We start from the raw sequence: 16,983 nt of genomic DNA, 5'->3' as shown, positions 1-16,983 counted from the left end.
AGGACCTCTTACCTCACCTATTTGTAATGAACCTTTATTTCTAGCTACATACGGATCATATTATATACCAAGAGCAGTGTCGTTGCAAACATGATATGAACAATTCAAACATCAACAAAAATAAAATGCCAAAACGCTGAAATGAAGAGATGGTGGATGCTGTTTGTCCTCTTCGATGATATGTATGCAGCTATATTGCTTTTATTTGTTTAAGTTATAAATATGGTGGATGACCCATATGAAAGAAATTGGAGTCTTTACTGTTCACTTGAAGACTTTGTAGATAAGGTTAGCTTGCTTTTTGTAATAGGCGGATGAAAATTCTTTATATAAGGGTGAATATAGTTCATTGTACACGCAACAAAACATCACACGCAAAATAAAGAAAAGAGATGCAGAAGAAAATAATAGTGAGCTATACTAAGGCAAGAGATAAGAGGAAAACTATGGCTGCTATGAGGACGTAAGCATACTTGTTAAATTTTGTAAATATTGTACCTTATTTATTTTATATTTCATTGCATATATCGTCTATTTTACAATATTTTACAACTTTTCCATTATAATTCCATCATTTGACGCTTTTTAATCAAATCCTTTAACATTTTTTTTAATTTTTTAACTAAGATTCAATCTACATTCTGCAGCATGCTCATGCATTTTTTTATGTATCTACCATCAGAGGCGGATCAAATTTGGGCTGTGGTGGAAGAGAAGAACAGCCATAGATGCCGATTGCAGCTCACGTTCTGCAAAACAGAAGGAGAAAGAAAAAAGACAATTTTTTTTTTTTTTTTTTAAAGATTTGACCAAAACTGTTGTTTTGAGTCAAATCATTAAAAAAAAAAAAAAAAAAAACCTAAAAAGCACTGCAACATAAGAGATCTTTCGAATCCACATGAAAGAGCATTTAGTAGTAGCAAATTTTTTTTTTTAACAAACAATATTGTTTACATTAAGATGGAAATGGTGGATTTAATTAATTTCACAATAAATTAGTAATAATATGATTTAAATTCGCTTTTAGTATTAGCAGCATTTTTAATTCAAAAGTTCAAAGCATTTTCAAATGACTTTTGAGTAAACCCAAAGCCATTAAACCCTAAAAAGAAATCCATGTTTGAGACCCTTCGGATCCACATGAAAGAGAATTTAATGGTCACCAGAGCACCTTAACCCCGTGTACCAGTTATACTGAAAAATCTGTCCTCAATCCCACTATCTACTGTGAATGAACGACATGGACTTAAACAAAAAAACATATTAACTGGTTGGTTCGATAAAACATTTGACCCGTTAAATTTCGACCTGATTTCTGATTTTTTTTCGTGTCGTTCATAAAATTGCAAATCTAGTTCACACCCTATTTTCCCTTGTAATTGGATACGTCTAAAATCTAGTACTTCTGTGCTTGTAACTGGATAGTTTCAAAGTTCAACTCTATTAATGGTGACATGGGTATAGGTATGGTAATTCAACAAATAAATCCAATAACTTTGGATAACCATCCAAACGGGGGCAAATTTGGGGATGAAAATTGAGGTATATTTCGGATGTGGAGAAAAACAGTGAATATTATTCGATTACAGTTTTGTTTATGATTATTGGAATCCCCTATCCATTTCTGTCACGCTTCCTCCCCAAATGATATAGTATAATATAAATACACTACACTACAATACAATACAATATACTATATTCATGTATGGAAATTATCTGATAGTTTTGCTTTCGGTGCATTTTTGCTCACCCACCTCTAAGCATGCCAAGTGTCCTCTTACTTGACCCTAGTTAACCTTTTCATTTATTATTAATTATATTATATAATAATGCATTAACCATCATTTTAGCATTATCTTTTAATTTTTTAATTTTAGCATGATTATACAAGTAATTGACACGCTGGCCGGATGAACTCCAAAGCGTCTTAACTTGTGTTTACAAGACTATCAAGAAATTAACGTGTGTGTCGAGCGCACCAAAAACCATAACTTTACTTTTTATTCATCACAAATTCAGTGCCTCCATATTCATAACATGTGTCATACATCCATCCCTAGTTCAGGGAAAAACACATACTCTTCTGAAGCATTGAGATTGAGTTAAAATCTGAAAAACAAAATGCCACCATTTTAGGGCAAAACTAATCACCACATCACTTCAGCTTCGGGAAAAGCTTCGGAGCAACCTGCATCGCGCAATTATAGTTTTAGGCTTTTAGGTCAACAAACAAGACAGTATAACTAAATGAGTTTCAAGACCATTGAACACTACTAACACATTTGTCGATACAAGACCAGAAATCAAAATATTGTCCAGTACAATGCTTGTGTCCGCTTTCATAATCTTGGATCCTCTTAACGCATGCCTGAAGTATGAAATTGCCATTTTTACACACCCTTTGCAAACTAATTCAACTTCTAGGGCTACAAACTTCCGTGTAGGTCAACCAAGTTGGGAAACACTTGTGTTTTCTTGTTCATCTCTGGTAAAAGGTAGAAAACCACAAAATAATTACAGTGGAGAGTTTAACAGTTAATAGTCTAAATCTTAACTATCTCTATTTATTCATTCCATATAGTTAGGGTGAAATATTTCTGACTTCCTTTTGTTTCCTCATGACTAGTTGTTGACTTGTATAATATTTTTCTTTAATTATGGTATTCCTATAATATTGGGTTTCCTAGTTTAGGTTGTAGATTGATTGTAATTATTCTTTCTCTGGCAAAATGTAGAAAACCACAAAATAATTATAGTGGAGAGTTCAACAGTTAATATTCTAAATCTTAACTATCTCTATTTATTAATTCCATACAGTTAGGATGAAATATTTCTGACTTCCTTTTGTTTCCTCATGACTAGTTGTTGACTTGTATAATATTTTCCTTTAATTTTGGTATTCCTATAATATTGGGTTTCCTAGTTTAGGTTGTAGATTGATTGTAATTATTCTTTCCTTATTATAGTAGGATTGTACATGATTATATATACCTCAAAATGAGAAGAATACAATTAACACATTCAAAGCATTCTCTTCTTGGCATCAGAGCCAGATCGTAAAAAAAGGAAAGAAAGTTTCAAACCCTAACATGGTTTGTTATTGTGCCATGCACAGCACCACCGTGGTGCCTTTGACAAACAGCGAGCAACGTGAAGTTGTTGCTGTGTCACGATCTTACTGCCCTGAATTCTGATAAGCAACATGTGATGTTGCTACCCCAAGTACCTTTGTCGTTGCACAGGTTTTCTACTCTCCGTGAAAGATGTATGTCGAGAACAACCAAATCATTTCTGCTATCGCTCTGGTCATGATTCAGCCGAATAATTCAAACTTCAACATTGGGATGGTTTTGGATGAGAGTAACTATGATTTTTGGGATCCTTTTATTCAAATTCATATTGCTAGAAGGAAGAGGATGAGATATCTTCATGCGCCCATTAAGGCTCATGCAGAGGATGATCCTAAATATGATGATTGGTTCTCTGAAGATCAGAGAATTAAGAGTTAGCTCTTGTCAGCAATGAAGCCGAAGATCATGAAACGTTATATTTGTTTGTCAACTTCGAAAGAGATCTGGGATGCTCTTAAGGCTGCTTATTTTGATGAGAGTGATGAGGCTAGAATTTATTCATTAAATCAGAAAGCCTCACGTCTCAGGCAAAATGGGCAGCCTTTGGCTAGTTACTTTGAAGAATTGATAGAGATTTTTTCAAGAATTAGACCACTTTAATAAAGTGGCCATGGCATGTGAAAAAAGATGTCCTGATTTTCCAGAAGACAACCGAGCGACAAAGGTCGTATTTGTTTCTTGGTGGGCTTGATGATTGGTATGATCAAGTTCATGGAGAAATATTACGCAAATACCCACCACTTGTACTTCAGGCTGCTTATGCTATAAAGATGGAGGGCCAAAGCATAGAACCGACTGCAATGGCAGCTAAATCCCGTGGTCCCTCCAACCACACCGATCGAGGTGGGTCCGAGAATAAGAGTGGGCAGCCCAGAATCGGGCAACTCGGTTGTGATCGCCCTCAGGGTAAATGTCCCTATTGTGGTATGACGGGATATTCCAAAAGTTGGTGCTTTGAGCTAATTGGGCATCCCAATAATTGGGATAAGACACGTGATCCTCGCTTCAACAAATCTCGAGCTTATGTTGCAAAAACCAAGGATGATTCAGCTGATGTAGCAAGTAAAGCATTAGCTTTGATTACCGTGGCAGGTACAAGTGGTAAGGCATTTAATGTCTGCATTTCTGTTATGAATAATACATGGATAATTGATTATGGAGCGACTGAACTTATGACTTGTGATTCTAGACAGGTTTACTCACTAAAAAACTCTACCTACACCAGGGTTAATGTGGCTAATGGTAATGCCGCCCTAGTCTTTGGGGAAGGCACGATTTCCCTTTTTGATACCATGAAACTTGATACTATTCTTGTGGTTCCCTCCTTGAATTACAATTTATTATCGGTTGCCCAAATAACCCTTGGCTTACATTGTTTGGTGGTGTTTTGACCTTATTTTTGTGTATTTAAGGACATACGGACGCATAAAACGATTGGTTATGGTATTAGACAAGGAAAGTTGTACTACCTCGAGTTGAATTCCAGTAGCTCGGGATTGTTCACTCAAGTACTATCAGTGAATGAGACTCCACCCGAGAATAATAAAGGGTTCGATGTGTGGATGTGGCACTGTCGTCTTGGCCATGCTTCGTTTGGTTATTTATATAAGTTATTTCCTAGTTTGTTTGCGAAAAACGATGTTTCTCAGTTTAAGTGTGATTTGTGTGAAATGGCTAAAAGCCATCAAACTTTTTTTCCTCCAAGTTTGGGGCTCTTCCAAAATTGTCTTTCTTGGTGGAGCTCATTGGTTTGTCACATTTATTGATGATTGTACAAGAATGACTTGGGTTACTTTGCTAAAATCGAAAAGTGATGTGAGTATGGCCTTTCAAAAATTTCACAAAATGGTTTCGATACAAAACAATATGAAAATTCAGATGGTTTGAAGTCATAATGGAGGCGAGTATGTTAATATTGAACTCCGTTCTTTCTTTGATACACACAGTATTGTTAATCAGACACATGTTCGAATACTCTTCAGTAGAATGGGGTGGTTAAACGGAAGAATCGACACTTGTTAGAAATGGTTCGTGCTTCTCTTATTAAGGCATGTCTTCCCTTGTATTATTAGGGTGAGGCCCTCACGTTAGCTTCCTACCTTATTAATTGGCTTCCTTCTCGTACCCTCGAGTTTCAGACACCATTTTAGACTTTTATGTCTCTGCTTAGCTGCCCGCCAGTCCCTAACCTTTCCCCTCAAGTTCTTGATTGCATGGCTTCTGTCTACGTGCATCATTCACAATGGAAAAACAAACTTAAATCTCGAGCTTTTCAATGTGTGTTTATAGGGTATGCTAGTACTCAGAAAGGTTATCGGTGCTATCACCCTCCCACTAAGAAAATGTTTATCACTGCTGATGTCATTTTTCATGAAACAGAGATGTATTTTGGTTCCTCTGAGTCCTCACTTCATGGGGAGTTTCAAGGTGATGAAGTTTGTATGTTTGATTATGGAACCGAGCAACAAACTATGGTGCAGCCACCCACCACCGAAAGGCAGACCACTCCATAGCCGTCTGCCGTCAAGCAGCAAGCTACGGTGCAGCAACCGACTGCCGAGCAGCAGGCTACTGCAAATCAGCTTACCACCGAACATATGTCTATTGTACATCAGCTTTCTGTCGAGTCTGAGATAGCAAGAGACATGGCTCATTCGGCCCCATTGCAGGTGGAACCCACGATTGTAGAAAAAACAGTACATGCTGACTCGTCCCTTAATGATTCTCATAACCAATCGTCTTCTATGCCAAATGAACCACCGCTCTGTAGTCTCCCGGAAAGAATTAATCGAGGTATTCTTAAACCCATTTATGAGGTAGGCCCTAAGTGTAAAACTAAGTATTCAATGAGCGAACCGAGAGTGAGGTACCCATTAAACAACTATGTGTCCACCTGTCACCTGTCTGAATCAAATAAGTTGTTTGTGAATCAATTGCCTACTGTATATATTCCTAACAGTGTGCAAGAAGCCTTAGCCGATCCTAGATGGAAAGAAGCAATGAATGGGGAACTAAGGTTGTTGAAGAAGAATGCTACCTGGGAACTGTCAAACTTGCCAGCAGGCAAGAAACCTGTGGGATGTAAATGGAGTAGATGGAACGGTTTATCAGTTTAAAGCAAGACTAGTAGCAAAGGTGTACATTCAGAAGTATGGCATAGATTACACAGACACCTTTGTGCTAGTAGCCAAGATCAATACTGTTCGAGTTCTCTTGTCCATGGTTGTGAACCTAGATTGGCCACTTCAACAATTTGATGTCAAAAATGCATTCCGACATGGAGATTTAACTGAAGAAATTTATATGGAGCTTTCACTGAGATGTACCAGAATAAACATGAACAAAGGTAAGGTATGTAAGCTAAAAAAGTCACTATATGGATTAAAGCAGTCACCAAAGGCATGGTTCTGCAGGTTTACTAAATCAATGAAGGCATTCGGGTATTAGCCAAAGCAATTGGGATCACACCCTATTCTTGAAACGAAAGAATAAAAAAATTACAGCACTCATTGTATATATGGATGACATGGTGGTTACCTAGAATGACTCAGTGGAACAATCGGCTCTAAAGAAGTATTTGTCTACGGAGTTCAAAATGAAAGATCTTGGATCACTGAAATACTTTCTTGGGATTGAGGTATCAAGAGGCAAGTCTGGGATATTCTTGTCCCAAAGAAAGTATATCATTGATTTGTTAAAGGAGACTGGGATGTTAGCTTGTAAACTTGTAGCAACTCCATTGGTTGAAGGAACGAAGTTGAGCCTCGACAAGAATCAAGTACCGGTAGACAAAGGAAGATATCAAAGGTTAGTTGGGAGATTAATGTATTTGGCACATACAAAACCTGATCTTGCTCATGCGTTGAGCGTAATCAGTCAGTATATGCATGATCCTAGAGAACAACATATGAGTACGGTAATGAGGATACTATGTTACTTGAAGGGAAGTCCAGGTAAAGGAATTCTATTTAGGAAAAATGAGCATTTCAAAATTGAAGGGTATACCGATGCCGACTGGGTGGGTTTAATAGCTGATAGATGCTCAACATCAGGATATTTCACTTTTGTTGTGGTAATCTGGTAACATGGAGAAGTAAAAAGTAGAATGTAGTAGCTTGTTCAAGTGCAGAAGTAGAATATAGAGTTATGGCTCTTGGTATTTGTGAACTCTTGTGGCTTAAGTTTCTATTACGAGATTTGGGGGTCAATCATAGTTCGCCGATGAAGTTATTTTGTGACAACAAAGCTGCTAGGGATATCGCTCTTAATCCAGTACAACATGATAATACAACATGATAGGACGAAGCAGGTGGAGGTTGATAGATTCTTCATTAAAGAGAAATTGGAGGGAAAAATAATTGAATTGCCCCCAATTAGGACCGAGGATCAAGTGGCTGATATACTCACAAAGGCTGGTTTGAGTGACAAGTTCTCTAGCTTCTTGAACAAGTTGGGCATGTGTGACATATATGCACCAACTTGAGGAGGAATGTTGACTTGTATAATATTTTCCTTTAATTCTAGGATTGCTATAATTTTGGGTTTCTTAGTTTAGGTTGTAGATTGATTGTAATTAGTCTTTCCTTATTGTAGTAGGATTGTACATGATTATATACACCTTAGAATGAGAAGAATACAATTAACACATTCAAAGCATTCTCTTCCTTAGTGACGACCCACCACTGACCAATTGTTTGTAAATTATATTACATGTTTGACTATCATCTCCTGTCACTGTGAGTTTATGCTGAACTCTTGAATCTTGAATGAAAAGTTGCTTTCTATTTTTCAGAATTTTGCCAAACCGTTTTTGGAGTTTGGTATGTGCCTTACTAGCAAGCAAGACATTAGATGTCAAGCTGGTCTTCAAGGACAAACCTTAACCTGGTCAGAGTAATGAAACAAGGGAGAAAGACAGTTCATTGCCAAAAAACCTTAGGGTGTTGCAAATTCCTGATACTCGAGGAACGGTGTCACACACTTTGGATTGCACGACTTTTCGGGGTACTTCTTTTGATAAATAGGTTCCTCGTCCGCCCTAAATATGTTTTACCAAAACTAGTACAAAAAATAGAAAAGTCATATGAACTATACATGCACACAAAAAAGAAAAGGGACATGCTCAATATAAATCGACAATAGATCGGCGTTGCATACAAAACAAGTAGAGCATTGGAGAGTCCATAAAAGTATTATCACTAAAGAAAGAATTGAGCTACCAATACCACCTATTGAGGGAAGGATCCAGTAGTATAAACATTCAGAACTGACCAGTAGTATGAAAATTCCTTGTCCGCCCTAAAAATGTCTCCCATTTCTTATTTTCTACCCCATATTTTTTATCCTCCACTAGAAATCAGAAAAACCAAAACGAAGAAAAAAAACCAAGAAGGCTCTCCCACAACGATAATAAAATATCGTGGCATGGCAGAAATAGCTGAAAAGGAAATCCCTATTACGTACAAACATAGCAGACTTCTCCATTCACGGATCCAATTTATTTCTCCCTTCTGTCTGTGTAAAGATATTCAGCCAAAGGCTTCTTTGAATAACTTATTACACAGAGGAAGCTTCGATTGGGGATCCCTCAAATAAGCTTATTAGAGTGAACACATCTTAGCATTGTATATCAGTGATTCAAACAATCTAAGTTTTCATGTCTTTTCCCAAGATCATCCTTGCAACAAATCACTCAAATCAGTGGCGGTGCCACATGGTAGCCAGCATAGGGCAGGCCCATCCTGAAATTTTCCAATATATACAAGTTGTCTGCTTCCTTTTATAAACAGCTTGTGGTGTATTGGTGATTACTATTTGATAATACTGGAGGAGTGATTGGTTCGAAGCTTGTTGGAGCAAAAACCTAACCAGCCTTCTGTTATGAAATTCAATTGCTCTTTCTAGTCAGTTCACAACTCCACACAAAACAAGGTCTATACAATTTAGAAGAAGAAATTATGCTTAAAGAAAAATCTCATAGGAATAGTTTTGATTCTTAACTTTAAATTTTTGTTGGGGCTTTTTTTCTTTTTATTTATTTATTATTTTATCAAAACTCATAAAGAAGTTATGTTCTTATGATATAATCTTCTCAATACCAATTTTTTCATATGAATTTTAAAGCTCCATCACATTATATATTTATTTGATTAAAAACTTTCATCCCAATTTCCAACTAATTATATTGCTATAATTTGTCTAATTTCTTTCTTATGGTTTAAGGGCCCCTCCTGTGACCGATTTCTGGTTCCGCCACTGACTCAAATCTTACACCATTATTGTATGGCTTTCATTTTAATGTTTCCTTGAAATACCGTGTTCGTCTAGTTATTCTACTGAAACTTGATATCTTACAATTTCAGATTTGTCTCACATGAAGATGAACTTTGAAAGAAAATCTAGTTTGTCAGATGATGCTTGGTTTAGATATAAATAACAAAGTTTTAATGTAATATATGATGATATTGTGCCATAGCTGATTGACTTTTAACCAACTAAAAGATCACGTTCAGCATTTTATTATTATTTATTATTTGTTATTTTTATTCATGGGGTTCACTCCAGATTTTGTTTCAATAATCCGAAATTATGAACTGGCTTCGAAGTTGTAACTAGAGGAATGATATCATGAGATACAGCATATATGATTTCTTTACTTCCATGAGTCACGAGTTAAACTAAGCTCTCCAAACCTAAATTTAATAATATAACAGAAAATATTAATAAATCATCGTAAGTTTGCTGTTTATGATTTATGGTGTCATGCAAGCGTAAATCTTGATGAAATTGAGGTTCCACCATAAAATTAATTGGCAATATGAGGAGTAGTCCAAGACCATATAAGCACATAGCAAACCTTGTCTCTCACCGATGTGGGACAACTCTCAACACGCCCCTCCACGTGTAGCAGATTTTAAAGCCTACACGTGGACAACAACTGCATGACATGGCACGCGTGTGGCCGTTGGGCTTCACACGTGGACAACCTTGCTCAGATACACCATGACGAAATTGAGGTTCCACCATAAAACCAATTGGCAATATGACAAGTAGCCCAAGACCATATAAGCACATAGCAAACTTTGTCCCTCACCGATATTTGTTTGATTAAAAACCTTCATCCCAATTTCCAACTAAATATATTGCTATATTTTGTCTAATTTCTTTCTTATGGCTTAAAGGCCTCTCCTGTGACCAATTTTTGGTTTCGCCACTGACTCAAATCTAACACCATTATTGTATGGCTTTCATTTTAATGTTTCCTTGAAATACCATGTTCGTCTAGTTATTCTATTGAGACTTGATATCTTACAATTTTGGATTTGTCTCACATGAAGATGAACTTTGAAAGAAGACAGTTCATAATTTCGGATTATTGAAACAAAATCTGGAATGAACCCCACGAATAAAAATAACAAATAATAAATAATAATAAAACGCTGAACGTGATCTTTTAGTTGGTTAAAAGTCAGTCAGCTATGGCACAATATCATCATATATTACATTAAAACTTTGTTATTGATATCTAAACCAAGCATCATCTGACAAGCAACTAGAAGAATGATATCATGAAATATAGCATATATGATTTCTTTACTTCCATGAGTCACGAGTTAAACTAAGCTCTCCAAACCTAAATTTAATAATATAACAAAAAATATTAATAAATCGTCGTAAGTTTGCTGTTTATGATTTATGGTATCATGCAAGCGTAAATCTTGATGAAATTGAGGTTCCACCATAAAACCAATTGGCAATATAAGGAGTAGCCCAAGACCATATAAGCACATAGTAAACCTTGTCCCTCGCCGATGTGGGACAACTCTCAACATGCCCCTGCACGTGTGGCGGATTTTCAAGCCTACACGTGGACAACAACTGGGTGACGTGGCGCGCATGTGCCCGTTGGGCTTCACACGTGGACAACCTTGCTCTGATACCATGATGAAATTGAGGTTCCACCATAAAACCAATTGGCAATATGAGGAATAGCCCAAGACCATATAAGCACATAGCAAACTTTGTCCCTCACCGATATTTGTTTGATTAAAAACTTTCATCCCAATTTCCAACTAATTATATTGCTATATTTTGTCTAATTTCTTTCTTATGGCTTAAAGGCCCCTCATGTGACTGATTTATGGTTCCGCCATTGACTCAAATCTTACACCATTATTGTATGGCTTTCATTTTAATTTTTCCTTGAAATACCGTGTTCGTCTAGTTATTCTACTGAGACTTGATATCTTACAATTTCGGATTTGTCTCACATGAAGATGAACTTTGAAGGAAGACAGTCTGTAATTTCGGATTATTGAAACAAAATATGGTGTGAACCCCACAAATAAAAATAACAAATAATAATCAAACGCTGAACGTGATCTTTTAGTTGGTTAAAAGTCAGTCAGCTATGTCACAATATCATCATATTTTACATTAAAACTTTGTTATTGATATCTAAACCAAGCATCATCTGACAAGCAATTAGAAGAATGATATCATGAGATACAGAATATATGATTTCTTTACTTACATGAGCCACGAGTTAAACTAAGCTCTCCGAACCTAAATTTAATAATATAACAGAAAATATTAATAAATCGTCCTAAGTTTGCTGTTTATGATTTATGGTGTCATGCAAGCGTAAATCTGACTTTAACTTGATTATTTCCATCTGGCTTATTGCGTGGGATGTTAACTATGCTGGATGCCATTGAGATAGATGATGACCTTCTAGCAAACAGTGCGAGATCACTGGAGACGGTGGTTTCGATCCGTTGGGATGAAGTTAGGTGTGTCCAAGAAACAAACCAAGATTGGGTTGCCAAACTTAGAAAAATGTGTACGTTGAAAGATTGAGAAAGCTAATTCTTGTATGCTATGTTTCCATATTCATGCTGCTGGACTAGGATTTCAGCGTACTTGACGGGTAGGAACTGGTTGATCTGAAATCGATTCATCTTAACACTGTGTATCTTATCAATTCGAGTTGCTTATTTTTGTGACTACAAATTGATAGTCAACGAAAATGAAAGCATATGAATGCAAGTTGTAAACAATTGCGAGGGTGACTGAACCAAATCGTAGTTAATCACTCAGCATCACTGAGGCATCCTCATCTGATTGTCGATTATGCTTAAAGAGCAAGTCCACCTCATGCCAATTACTTGGGTAATTTGGCGATCCAACCCTCCAAAATCCAAAACAGTCTCTCCACCCCAGCCCAATCAGCCGTGCTAAGGGAAGCCCAGCATAGCTAGACTGCTCAATCGGGCGGGAATGGCCCAAGTTTGCGACTGAGTAGATCTGTCAGACACCGAGCACCGAGTCGCAGCAGCCACACCGAATGATGCTGAAGCTCTGGAAATTGTACCAGAACTGCCTCTCTTTCCACCCACTCAAAACCCAAGTCATCAGCTCCGGATATCTCTGGGGCGTCGGCGACCTGTGACTGCCCGTGAAGCTCCAACAATGGCGGCAGATCTGGTTCTTGACACAGCCATCAGAGACTGGATTCCAGCACGAGATTGCTAACGAGCCCTCCAATCACTTGTCTGCGACTCTTCGTCTGCAACGCCCCCACGCCAGGAAATTCCGACACCCGTTACTAACGGGCCGTTAGACCAAACCCAAAATTGCATTCGCTCCTTCCTCCTACTCATTGAATTCCGAGTCGAGGGCGGGATTAAGAACAACTCGAGAGAGAGAGGAGAGACGGTGGTGAAGATGAGTTGCAGGTTCGACGGGAAGGATAAAATTAATAATAAAATAAATATCTTTATAAAAAATAATTTTTTAATGCCAATACTTTTTTTTTTTTTTTTTGAAGAACTTTAAAGCCAATACTTTGAGCAATTTATTTACGGATGACAATTGTAAGGATGACAAGGATCGAGCTACATTCAATGATCAAGATGCTGATATTTGTCACTAGATTATGTGGTAAGGGCTAGAGATTTTTTAGCGTGATCGATACACGGAGTGGTACATTATATGTTACTATAAAAATCGTGAAATATATGTGTTAAAATGTTAATAATTTAAAAAATACAATTTCCCACCACTTATATAAAAACACGTGATGTAATGGTGTACCACTCGTATTCCGGTCACAATTTTGTGTTTGTTGAGAGAAGAGTAAGCACTGTAACTAGTAGGAAAGGCAAGATTACAGTTTTATTCATAATACAGTAAAAATATACAATAAGCATTTCTCATTTATCTTTCTCTCTAACTTCTCTCTCTATATTCTGCAATCTCATTACCTCCATTGATAACCTTCAAGCTCAGATCTCTGCATTCTCACAACAATCACTATTCACTAAGGCAATACTTGTCTTTGCCCAATTGTCTGGGCATTTATTGCCTTTGTGAGGTGGACTTTGCTCAAACATGCTCCATTTACTGATAACCTTGTACAATAAGGCAATAATTGTCTTTGCCCAATTGTATGATCTAAGTGCAACATATTTTACATGCCCATACAAAAACAACAATAAAGCATTATTTTATTAATTCCCAAAGCGCACGTGCACACAAACAGTATATTTCAGCAAGAATATGGAATAGCTACGGCCTTAAGAGGATATTTTTTATGGACAGTCCCACCCGGGTATTCGGTCATGTCTAGGTCCTCTCCTCTTGCCCCACTAGGCAATGCCCAATCAAACTTGTGCACTAAACTTGCCAAAACAATCTCTTTAACAGCCACAGCAAACTGAATTCCGGGGCAACCCCGTCTGCCAGCCCCAAACGGAATTAATTCGTAGTAAGTCCCTTTATAATCTATGTCATTACTCAAGAACCTTTCCGGCTCAAACACCTCTGGGTTGTTGTATGACTTGGGATCTCTTCCAATCTGCCATGCATTCACAATAACTTGCGTGTTAGCCTTAATGTCGTAACCGCTTATTTTAACATCTTGGCTTGACATCCTGGGCAACAGTAGCGGAAGTGGAGGATGTAAGCGAAGAGTCTCCTTAATCACGGCCTTCAGGTAGTGCATTCCGACTAAATCATCCTCTGTTAAGTCTGTTTTGTTGCCGACTATTCCCCGTACCTCGTTCTGCAATTTTTTCATCACTCTGGGATGCCTTAAAAGCTCAGACATTGCCCACTCTAGGGCTGTAGATATCGTATCAGTGCCAGCCGTAAACACATCCTGCAAGATTATTCATTAACTTAATTATCCTAAACATATATTGATTGCTTATTCGTTATCATTTGGTAGAACTAGTTCAAAAAAAGTTCGACCATAAAATCAATTTTTAGTGCTTTAGGTCGCGCACACAGCAGTAAGAGAGAATGTTCATTACCAAGGTAATAGCTTTGATGCAAACTCGATCAATAGGAATAGCAAGCACGTTTTCTTTCTGAAGGGAAAGCAAAACGTCCACAAGATCCTTTTCGTCCTCGTTCTTGACATGATCGACATCCATGTGCTCTTGAACAATTGTATCTAAGAAGTCATCATATCGTTTAGCGAGATTGTCTTGCTTCGCATCCAAACCATTGAGACGTGAGAACCAAGAAAGCCATGGGACATAGTCACCAATATTGATGCGTGACATGATCTCAGCGAACTCCACGGAAAGCCTCTTAAACATCTTCCTATCTTTGCGGCCATCGTTGTACTTGGTTCCCACTGTAATTCTACAGATAACATCATTAGTAAGTGTCAGAAAGATATCGCTTAAATTAAAAACTGACGATGTAGTTGACGTCGATTGCTTCATGATTTTGTTGATCATGGATCTGGCTTCCTCTTCTCTCACAGCGCGAAAAGAGCGAACCTTTTTGCTGCTCAGAAGATGTAACACACATATGCTCTTGACCTGCCTCCAATACTCGCCATAAGGCGCCGATGCCACGTCTTTGAAGTCATAGAGCAATTTCTTAAAGAAGGTGATCTTGGGTCTGTCGGAGAATGTGATGTCATGGGTCTTCATGACGTCGGAGGCAGCCTCAGCCGACGAGACAACGAGGACTGGCATGCTTCCGAAATGAAGCATCATGAGAGACCCGTGGCGTTGGGCTAAAGCTCGAAGTGAGCGATGAGGGTACAACCCTAGTTGGTGAAGGTTTCCGATGACAGGCAGCTTTCGCGGAGAAGGTGGCGATGAGTTTGGGGTGGAGGTGAAGGACCATTTGTATATAAGAATGAGGAAAATAGCCACCAGCAAGAAATATTTGAAGGAAAATGGGTGCAATAAGCATAGGGTTTCAGTTATTAGTTTCATCAGTACCACCATTTTCTTTTCTCTTATTCTCTTCTTCTTCTTCCGTAACCTACAGACAATATATATAAGATCGATCAGACCCCGGCTTTCGACGGAAGAGATTGGACAGCACATATCAAAGGAAAAAATAATAATAAACTAACAAAATAATCATCTGTGTTGTAGAAGTCGTACGACTGAATAATAAACAAATTACCAGACTTTAAACAAGAATGCCATAAAATGCGGGAATTGCGTTTTTCTTTCAAAAATGTTACTTTTACCACATATATATGTATATATATATACACACACACACCAGAACAGATGTCATTAACAAGTTTCACTTGAAAATTATTAATAGCTTCTAACAAAGATTTATTTGTTAACTGTTCTTAAATTCTTTTGTGATTAATTTCTTCTTGTAAGAAATTAATTTGTTGTGTTTTATGAGTGATTAAATTGATGGATTGTGATATGCTATCCTTCTAAAGATGTTTTAGATTTTTGAGACCTGTTTCCTTACAGAACTCAAAGGTGACTTTTTGTCCTAAGACTTGGGTGGTGATCCTATTGTGATGAACCTTAAAAGGATATATGAGTGCCATAAAAGGGAGACCTAAAATGACTGGATCATAAATGTTTTTCATTAAAACAAATGAGGTTTTAAAACAAATATCATTTGGCAAACATGCGCTTTTGGAATTTCAAAATTTAATTGCATTGGGGATTGGTTTGCAGCACTAAATATTTCGTTTGACTTATGAAAATACTTGGTAGGAATTAACCCTTTTTGAATACAATTCAAGTCTGCGCCCGAATCCATCAAAGCAATGGTTTCAAAATGAAAATCATGAATTATTATTTTGATTTTAGAATACCATTTCTAGATTCTTGTCTTGTCTAAAAGACCTAAGACTAATTCTTGTGTGGACTTTTTACTCAAATGAGTATCTGAGTGTTGATCTGAAGAACTATTTTGTTCTTCATCATTGAGTGTTTGGGTTTCGACTGTACTGAGATGTGTACGAATTTCTAGAATTTCTGACTTTAGAAACCTAATTTCGTCTTTGATTTTATTAACTTCATGCTGAAGGTCCTTGATTGTGATCTCTTTCTTAGTCTTATTAAACCTTTCCAAGGTTGTGCTAAGAGAGATTTTTGGAGTTGGTTAAGGTTGGCTAGTGCCAAATTCATCTAAAGAAACTAATTTCTTTAATTTCTTAAGATATAAAGATTTAAGTTCAGGGTCATCAACTTTACTTATTAGTTTTATAAGAAGATCTTCTTGTTTATTTAAGACTGAAATTTTATTATAGCAAGCATCGGTACATCCCAGCTTGATGTTGGGAGATGAAATATTGGTTGAGGAACTATTATCAGAAGAGGATAATTCTAAATCATCTTCTGATTGACTATGGTCTGTGTCCTGAAGATATAAGACTTGGATTAATTGAAGTTTCTCTTCCTCAGAGATCTTCAATTGGTTAATTGTTTTCTTAACACGGCATTCATTGGCGTAATGACCAAATTTGCCACATTTGTAACAATTTCCTTTTTGTTTTGGGTTTCTGGAGTGGATTTTTCTAGAGGGTTTCCTCTTCCACTTGTTGGTTTTGGGTTTTTCATAAAAT

At 37.1% G+C, this 16,983-nt stretch overlaps 1 protein-coding gene and 1 long non-coding RNA gene across 2 annotated transcripts; one reads left to right on the top strand and one right to left on the bottom strand.

Moving 5' to 3' along the window:
- The first annotated feature begins 371 nt into the window (after positions 1–371).
- Positions 372–833, top strand: LOC148694584 (uncharacterized). Its single transcript, XR_015964984.1, has 2 exons — positions 372–463; positions 683–833. It is a non-coding gene; the product is annotated as an uncharacterized LOC148694584 (long non-coding RNA).
- A 12,449-nt stretch (positions 834–13,282) lies between these two features.
- Positions 13,283–15,448, bottom strand: LOC137716846 (cytochrome P450 736A117-like). The gene is made up of 2 exons (XM_068456213.2): positions 14,447–15,448; positions 13,283–14,292 (listed from the first exon to the last, which is right to left on the bottom strand). Exons 1-2 carry the CDS (start codon positions 15,380–15,382, stop codon positions 13,681–13,683), a joined length of 1,548 nt encoding a protein of 515 aa, XP_068312314.1. The 5' UTR covers positions 15,383–15,448; the 3' UTR covers positions 13,283–13,680.
- Between the last annotated feature and the right edge of the window lie 1,535 nt (positions 15,449–16,983).

This window comes from Pyrus communis, chromosome 8 (assembly GCF_041283825.1).
Source record: "Pyrus communis isolate YQ-2024b chromosome 8, ASM4128382v1, whole genome shotgun sequence".
NCBI lineage: Eukaryota > Viridiplantae > Streptophyta > Magnoliopsida > Rosales > Rosaceae > Pyrus > Pyrus communis.
This window is presented reverse-complemented; position numbering and strand designations above follow the sequence as displayed.